General features: G+C 54.7%; 1 protein-coding gene across 1 annotated transcript; it reads left to right on the top strand.

Moving 5' to 3' along the window:
- Positions 1-1,368: 1,368 nt before the first annotated feature.
- Positions 1,369-4,140, top strand: TWIST1 (twist family bHLH transcription factor 1). Its single transcript, XM_074537010.1, has 2 exons — positions 1,369-3,029; positions 3,641-4,140. The coding sequence occupies exon 1, from the start codon at positions 2,087-2,089 to the stop codon at positions 2,984-2,986; it is 900 nt and encodes a 299-aa protein (XP_074393111.1). The 5' UTR covers positions 1,369-2,086; the 3' UTR covers positions 2,987-3,029; positions 3,641-4,140.
- Positions 4,141-8,872: the final 4,732 nt, after the last annotated feature.

The following is an 8,872-nucleotide window of genomic DNA, read 5'->3' as shown; positions in this document are numbered from 1 at the left end:
GTTCAGGTTACGCAGACAAGTCGTGCATCCTGCCAAAACTGCTCAGGAGGTTCTGCCTCTCCCTCCTTTCAGGCAGCATCCCGTTCCCAGCAAGGTAATAGCTGTCCAAGTTTGGTTTTGTCCTGTGATTTTTTTTTTCCCATAAGAAGAATGAGGGAAGGAAGCTGGGAAGGGAAGGCAGGCAGGCAGGCAGGAAGGAAGGAAGGAAGGAAGGAAGGAAGGAAGGAAGGAAGGAAGGCCCCTAGAGCCACCTACAGATGTTCATTACTACTTTTTCCAACATTTCTTCTGTAATGACACAGCTCAACACCCCAGAGGAGGTTGGGGGTACAGACAAAATTGTTGGTGAAAGGGAGGTGAAAGGAGAGCCAGCTCTTCTTACCTTGGGATCAGCAGCTGTTGCCAATGCAAGAGACCCCCTGAAGCTCTCAGTGTTAAGCTGAGTGAAGAGGCCTGTGATCGCAGAAGACACAGCAGGGACAAGCCAAAAGCTGGGAAAGCTGTGCAGGCTCACTGTGGGTCTGTTCGCGGCATGTGTGCCTTCCCTTGCAGGCTGAGGCCGTCCCTCTTGCCTCCCCGGTCCTTTTTCCAGCTGTTTCCCAAAAGAGAAGGTTTTGGGCTGGCTGCTATGTGCTCGCTCCCCGGGATGGAGACCCAAGAAGCAGAGCTCTCCGACAGGGGCAGCGAAGGGAGCGGCATCGGGACAGCTCCGGGGGCGCTGCGGCGGGGCCGGGGCAGGCGCTGCCCCTCGGAGCGGCGAGCAGGGTCCGGACCCCGGCCGCTGCAGGGATGAGCCGCCTCTGCCCGGAGGAAAGGGAGTCAATCCCCAGGCAGAGGAGAGAGACACGGCTCTGTTCTCCGGAGAAGATGCCAGCGCTCTTCCAGAAGCCTTGCTTTAATTCATGCCCAGGATTTATCGCTCCTCTGCCATTCCGTTCGCCCTGCCCGCCCTCACACCTCAGACAAGCCGGGATGCTCTGCCCGCTCCGCTCCGCTCCCGGCCGTGCCCGTGCCGGCGGCCGCTGCCAGGCCGGCAAAGGAGGAGCACGGTCCCCACGCCGGGAGCAGAGAGAGTTTCACCCCCTTCACTGATGGACGGCAATTTCTAGCTTTCCCTCCCAGGCGTTCCCCGTTTGAATCTGAGCAGTTGTTTAAAAGACACACCACCTGCTCTGTGCTGCCAGCGAGCGGGGAAGGAGGCACAAAGGCGGGGGATGGGAAGAAATAGCTTTGGCTGCAGACACAGAAGAGAAATTAAAAAAAATAATCTCTTTTCCCAGGAAGTGCCGGATTCGGGCGCCTCGTGGGAGGATGGACTGAAGTGAGTGGTCAGCATACTGAGAGTGGGGGCAAAAAGAGTCTGTACACCCTCCCGTCTCCCAGTGTGCCAGGCTGGAGACGCGGATCCTCCCGGGTTTCTCTTAAGACGAGCTCAAGGACTGGTGCTTATACATGTACGAAGCCAATGCTTGGTTTCCCGGCTGCTTCCACCCCTGCAGATGGCTTTCTCCGAGCGCAGTCCCCCAGCCTGGCAGGACGAGGCTGTGCCACCACCCCTCCCCAGCCCAGAAATGTGCGACTCCCTCGGCAAGACAGACCCCGGGGCGCTCAGTGATGGGGAAGTGCGGCGTGTGCTAAAGCGGGCCAAAATCAGGATGCGCCTGGATGCTGCCCAGCGGGTAATTCCCATTTCCTTCTTTTCTCAACAGCCGTGCCCGCTGCTGGGAGGAAAGCCCGAGAGGTGCGGGCTCTCCCTGGCCGCTCGGGGCGGTTGTCCCCAGCACAGGCACTGAGGGGCTCGCTGAGCCTCCGCAGCAGCGCTCGGGGGCTGGGCACCCCCAAAACCTCCCGGCCCGGCCCTCAGCACCACCCCAAAGCCGAGCGCTAACCGGAGGAGTTTGAGAGAGAAACCGCGGAGAGGGAAACGGAGAAAGAGCTTGGGGTAAGGATGTATGTGCGTGCGTGTGGGGAAGCCAGATCACTTGTGAATGGCTTGAAAAAAATAATTGGGGGAGGGCGTGGAGGGGGGGAAGCGGAAACTTTCCTATAAAACTCAGCAAAAGTCCCTCCTCTCCACGTCAGGCCAATGACACTGCTGCCCCCAAACTTTCCGCCAGCAGGAGCTATAAGAACCTCCAAGTCTTCAACTTTCTCCCAATCCCAGACACCTCGAAGGGGCTCCAAGGAGGGATCGGGAGGGATTTTTTTTTTGGTTGGCCTTTTTATTTTTTTGCTCTTGGATCCTGATGCCATCCCCCCTCCCCCCAAAGTGAGGTCCTCCCTCCTTCCTTCCCTCCTCCTTCTCCTCGCAGGCCAGCGAAGCAGCCGATCAAGGGGGAGCTGGCGGGTTAGGTGCCCCCCTCTTCTCCCTGCCCTCCCCCCCCTCCCGGCCCGCTTCTCGCGTCTCCCCCCAGAGATGATGCAGCAGGACGAGTCAAACTCTCCAGTCTCCCCCGCCGACGACAGCTTGAGCAACAGCGAAGAGGAGCCGGACCGGCAGCAGCTGCCCAACAACAAGAGAGGGGGGCGCAAGCGCCGCTCCAGCCGCCGCAGCGCCGGCGGCTCCGTCGGGGCCGCGGACGAGCCGTGCAGCCCGGCCCAAGGCAAGCGGGGCAAGAAGTGCGGGGCGGGCGGGGGCGGCGGCGGCGGCGGCAGCAGCAGTGGCGGCGGCAGCCCCCAGTCCTACGAGGAGCTGCAGACCCAGCGGGTCATGGCCAACGTGCGGGAGCGGCAGCGCACGCAGTCGCTGAACGAAGCCTTCGCCGCCCTGCGGAAGATCATCCCCACGCTGCCCTCGGACAAGCTGAGCAAGATCCAGACCCTCAAGCTGGCGGCCAGGTACATCGACTTCCTCTACCAGGTCTTACAGAGCGACGAGCTGGACTCCAAGATGGCAAGCTGCAGCTATGTGGCCCACGAGCGGCTCAGCTACGCCTTCTCGGTGTGGAGAATGGAGGGCGCCTGGTCCATGTCCGCATCCCACTAGCAGGCGGCGTCCCCCACCCGCATCCCCCCGGCAGGAGCCCTAGGTAAGGCAGGGACCCCGAACCCGGCGGGAGGAAGGGGGGAGGGAGGCCAGAGGCCGCGCCGTGAGCCGGGCACGCGTGGCCGTGGGGCAGAGGGCCCGCAGCCGCCGCAGGGCCTGGCTGCCAGAGCGGGGCGGCCGGAGGTGCCTCCCCCGGCGCGGCCGTCCCTCCTCCTGCGCGGCCCGAGGCGCGGCCCGAGCCCCCGGGCCCACGCGTGGCCGGGCTGCGGGCGGGACGCGGCGGGTGTGCCCCAGCCAGATGGGGCCGGCCTGAGATCTCTTTTCCACCAAACGCTGCGGAGCCAGCGGGGCTGCTGGGATGGCTCCTGCTGCCGCCGCCGCTGCTGCTGCTGCTGCTCGTATTTTGAAGTGAATCCATGTCCTCCCGTTGCGCTGCCCGATGAGGGTTTCCTACAGCCCTGTCCCTTCCCTCGGCCCTGACACCAGGCACCGCCAGGCTGGGGTGTCACACGGTCACCGCGCCGCCCGCACGGCGAGCTCGCCCTTCTCCATTCCTGCCCGATGCGCGATTTCCAGAGACAGAGAGGTGTAGATAGATGTCTGTGTAACTTTCGTTTCAGTAACGAGTTTTCCGCCCTTTCTGGGTTTTTGCAGATGACATTGTTCCCACAGAAGGAGAGAATGGACAATCTAGAGACTCTGAAGTTGGATACGATTTTTTTTTTTGATCTTTTCTAACCAAAAAATGTACCAAGGATTTCTTGGAAATTAGAAGAGTAAAATCCAAATTCAAAGCAGGGCGTGGGGAGCACTTAAGGAAAGAGAAAGAGAGAAGGGCTTTGGACAGTGACTACCCTCTGGGCGTCGGTACAATCCACACATCTCTGCATTCTGATAGAAGTCTGAATCGTTCGATTTTATTTTTTTTTTAATTTTGACGAAGAATGTTGGAATCGAACTTTTTTTTTGTTTGCCCTTTTTTTTTTTTTTTGCATGCATGCATTCCCAAGAGGTCGTGCTTATGAGCCACTGATGAAAGGAAATACATTATTGTGGACTTTCTTCACTCTTAAATGAAACCAAGCAGCCAACCAAAAATATCCCTGTAGAGATGAAAACCTTTTTTATTTTTTTTTTTTAATTTTTTTAGGGGGGAATAAGCTGGGCTCAAACTGTCATATACCCGGTTCCTAACTTTTTATTATTAATATTTTTCCTCTGAGAAAAAAAAATAAACATTTTATTTATTTATTGATGACCCATGTTAAAATGCAAATAGATCCGGTGTCTAAATGCATTCCTATTTTTATGATTGTTTTGTAAATATCATTGTATATTATTTTTCTGCAATAAATAAATATGATTGAAATTTTAATAACCTTAAAGTTTGGTCTCTCTGAGAACTCAGGGTTAGAGCTGTAGATAAATACCTGCCTGTTGAGCTGTAAAGACACCCAAGAGAGAGGGGGCACTAGTATAAACAAACCAGGCGAAAAACGCAAATAAACTAGCTACTGACAGACACAGGCACGTTATTTATTGAGACAGCTTTATTATTCTGTGCTGAAGCTCACTGCATCTGCAGAGGAAGGTGTTGTCTCTTCTCTCTTTCTCTCGCCCTTTAATCTTCTCGCCAGGCACGGCGGAGTTGCGCGGGGAGCGGAGTTTTCGCAGCAGCCGAGCTCTGTCCCCTCCTTGGTGCTTTGCCCCCAGATGCGAGACAGGAGCGGGGCCCGTTCCCCAGCCCCCGGCGCAGGTACTTTTGCTCATATCGCTAAGGAAGTGGCATGGGTTTTAAACAGAGACTCGTCCATCCAAAGGGAAAGCAAAAGAAAGTGAGATTGAAATAGGGAAGTGTCTAGCGAGTGGAGCTTTCCGGTGGAAGTGATGTTTGACTGCTCTGCTCTCTAGGGTTTTAAATAATATATATATACTAGCGATCACATTTTCGTTGGGCAAAGCACGGAGGGATACTCTAACCCCACTCTTCTCCTTCTCTACGTGCAGGGCGCACATTGCCCCTCTTTCTTTTCACCACGCTTTCCGCGGGGTCCCAGCATGCGGCCAGAACCCGAGCTAAAAAAGAGAGGGAACCTCCAGATCTGAGGGCTTGGGAGGAAGGGGAAAGGGAAGTAGTAAAAAACCCCCCAGAAAACATAACAAGACAATCCAAACCCCAGCCCCTATAACCGGACAGCTGATTGTCTCTGCTGTCACTCGCTTATCTCCCAGCCCTTGGCAGCCGGGCAGGAGCGGGAGCGGCGCCTCCTGCCCCTCCGCGGCCGCGAAAGGTGCGCGGGGAGCGCTGCGGCCCTGGGCGCTGAGCAGGGCCCTCCGTGGAGCCGGGGACTCTGCTGGCCCAAGTCTGGGGTAAATGGGATGGGGTGCTTTTCCAAGACAGAGCCTGTTTGCATAGCCCATGAGTTGACTTTATTTCCTGTATTTGTTTCCACATGCACATATTGCTGTCTGTTACCCACATAGCACTGTTGTGAATATAATATCGGGCGTATTTTAAACCGGTGCGTGGTGTTTACAGTGGAGAGTTCGCACCGCTTGTTTGCACTGAAGGATTAGCGAGCACTTGAAAATTAGATGACGGCCTCGGTGGTGGCAGTTCTCAGTGATGGAGAGGAGGGGAAGCCGCTGCGAGCTCCCGAGGGGTCGCTGCCTTTCCCCGGCACCCTGGCACCCGCAGCTGCCCTCTCAGAGACCCTGAACCCCCGGCTCCGATGCTGCCGAGGAGCAGGTAATGAACGTCTGCCCGCGTTACCTCGGCTGCAGCGAAGGGGAGAGGCACGGGGAGCCGGCACAGCTTTGGCAGTAGAGCTAAGGGGATTTGGGAGCTTATAGAAGGTCTCGGTTGTTCCTTTTGGGGGAGAAATCACACCGGGGAAAGGTGGGGAAAACTCCTCACATTTAGGAAGAAAACAGGTTCCCGGAATGAAAAAAAACCAACCAACCAGACGAGCTGCTCAGTGCTGAAGAGAAGGCGTGTTTCGTGGAAGGGGATTCCTGCGAAATATGAACGAGGAATCAAGTGCACTCTAAAAGCCACGAATCAAACTGTGCTCGGCCTCAGAAATCGGGAGAGGCCCCGCTTGATGGACTGAAACCTGACTGGCTCTTTTGCAGCCGGCAAGAGACCTCTGGGCCTGCCGGTCAACACCTTTCCAGCGAGCTAAACACCCGAGTGAGAAAAATCCCCAGTTCCTATCCGTGGGGTTCCTGCCACCGGCAGGTCTGCCTTTCTCACTTCTGTGTCCCTCCGAGCGGGTCCCTGCCGGCGCGGCAGCATTTCTGGGCAGCAGGCACTCAGCCGGTGCTCTTTCCCGGCTGACAGCCTCTACCTCTGCCTCATTAAAAAAAGTAAATCATAAAAAATAGATAAACCTGTTTTAAAACTCAGGGCGTACCCTTTCCTGGGTTGAAATTGAGGACTGCAGATGCCTGGTGCTCCCCGAGCTAGAGCCAAAAACGATTAAGTCAGCGTCAGGCTTACTGAAGGAAAAAAGAAATAATATGTATATTAATTTGCCTTCTGGGAATTTTAAACACTCTGGCAATCGGAAAATTAACTCTGCCTTTAGAAACGCTGATTGATTTCGCTATTTTCTCAGAGGCATCGATCTGTCCCGTTTATTCTCAGGCTGAGGAGAGGTCCGGCGGCCCCGCGGCCGCGGTGGTGCCGGCGCTGCGCTCCTGCGGGGCGGGGGGCTCCGGGCCCTCGCACATTCCTGGGCTTGGCAGGGGCCGCCCCGCTGCTTTCTCCGAGCCCGTATCGGATTCCTCCCCGGAGTATGATTTCACTTGAAGTCCTGCCCAGGAGCCCTTCAAAGTGCGCTCTTGTCCCGCTCCCATGATGTCAGGCGGTTTTCCCTGCATCTGTAATTTTAAGAAAAACAAACAAACGCTCCGTGGGGATGTGGGGGGAAACGGAGGGAGAGGGCGGGGGAGCAAAAGTCACGGAAAAGCTCAGGGGGAGAGGGACTCACCTGCGGCGGCGGCGGCGGCAGCTCGGGCACCTGCCTCCCGGGGGAACGGGCTCAGCTCCCGCTCCGCTGCTCCCCCGGTCCCTCTCGGCGGCCGCACCGGCCCGGCTCACACGGCTCTCCCTTCACCTGCCCGCTCCGGCAGGCAGCAGACCCGCCGGGAGATCGGGAGCGCTCCCGCCATAAATTAGCATCTTTGGGAAGCGGGTGGTGGCGGTGCTGACGGCAAATCCAATCCACCCCGTAAAGGGATCCGGGAGGCTAAAGCAAAAGAGAAAAAAAAAAGAGGCGCACACATCCACATCCCATCAGGACTTATTTTATTTGCTGCACGCATAACCTGCCCGCAGTAAACATGGCACAGGATGTATTTTACATTAACTTCTGCGCCAGCTTCTTTCGACTTCAGTCCACTTAATGTTCTTGGCAAATCAAAGCACGTGTCCTTTGAAGAAGGTGTGTAATTGGAGTTTAAGGCATGTATGGAATTCCCAGATGTCTATAAAGTTAGAAGGAGCATTTGGCAGGTCACTTGAAGGTGGAGCAGGTTAAAATCACTTGTAGAAAAGTCCCCCTTTTTTTTCTTGAAAGCAAACAAGCCGGCCATTTATAAGGACCAAGTGATCGACATTGCGGGGGGCTTAGAACGGTTTTACAGAGCAAGAACAATAAAGCAGCGGAAACCTAACGATGATGGTAGCACCCGTTTTAAAATCCGAAATAAAACGCAAAGCAAAACTAAACATTCAGATCGGCGAAAAAGCTGTCCAATCTCTTAGTAATTCTATGTCTCCTCCGCCCGCTCAGGAGCACTTGCATTGTTGATATCTACGCAGTCGTCTTGTCTTGGTTAGCGAACACTTCCTCACTCTTTTCATAGAGAGGTGACGTTCAATTTGCAGAAACTTTACAAAAATTCTCTTCTTCACTGTATGGACACGGGCAAGAAAAGAAGTGTTTTACTCCAAAATAATTCAGAGGAACCACGCCGGGATAAAGACGACTGCAAACGTATCGGGAGCAATTAATAACAGCAGAAATAATAACGGAATAGGTTTGGGACAATTAGATTATGATCACTGGGAGTATTATCAGCATTCGTACGAAATATTAGCCCGAGCAGGACTATGGGTTCACTTGGGGGGAGGGGAGGGAGTGGGACGCAAATCCTCTGTGCTAGGCTGCAGAAATCCCAAAGCGAAATATTGCGGCGGGAAGAAGACCCGCTCTGCCCTCGTAATGCGGGGAAATTCGGAGGTGGGAGGGGGCGAGATGAGGAAGGATGCTCTTGGGACGGGTCGGGGTCGCCCCCTCATGATTAGGGTTGCTTTGTTCTTTTCGGGCAGAGGCAGAGTCATTAAACAAGCAGTCAAGAAAGGAGCAATACACGCGACTGCAGCCGTGAAGGAAAGGAGGGCTTCAGAGGGGAAGGGATTTTGACATGTGAAAAGTTAAGCAGGTACCTGAAGGAGGTTTATTTTGACCAGATGTTAGAGCTTTTATGAAAATGTCACGTGAAGCGAACAGATGTAGAACTTGCAAATAGAGCCCCGCCTTGTAAACACTGGGAAGAGAAAGGCTCACAGAAATTCAAGCATAAATCATTCCTCCTTTTTCTATATGCATGTATTTGCACATAAATGCGCAGTATGCAGGCTCTACTAAAAATGCTTGTTATTTGTTTGTGTAACAAAAAAAGCAGCCGTTCTGTCCAAGCCTGAAATCCTCTTCCAGTGTGCCTAACCAGTTTCCTTCCTTCCTTCCTTCCTTCCTTCCTTCCTTCCTTCCTTCCTTCCTTCCTTCCTTCCTTCCTTCCTTCCTTCCTTCCTTCCTTCCTTCCTTCCTTCCTTCCTTCCTTCCTTCCTTCCTTCCTTCCTTCCTTCCTTCCTTCCTT

The sequence above is a fragment of the Zonotrichia albicollis genome, chromosome 1 (genome assembly GCF_047830755.1).
Source record: "Zonotrichia albicollis isolate bZonAlb1 chromosome 1, bZonAlb1.hap1, whole genome shotgun sequence".
Lineage (NCBI taxonomy): Eukaryota > Metazoa > Chordata > Aves > Passeriformes > Passerellidae > Zonotrichia > Zonotrichia albicollis.
Note: the sequence above shows the minus strand (reverse complement) of the source record. Positions and strands in the feature narration are given on the sequence as shown.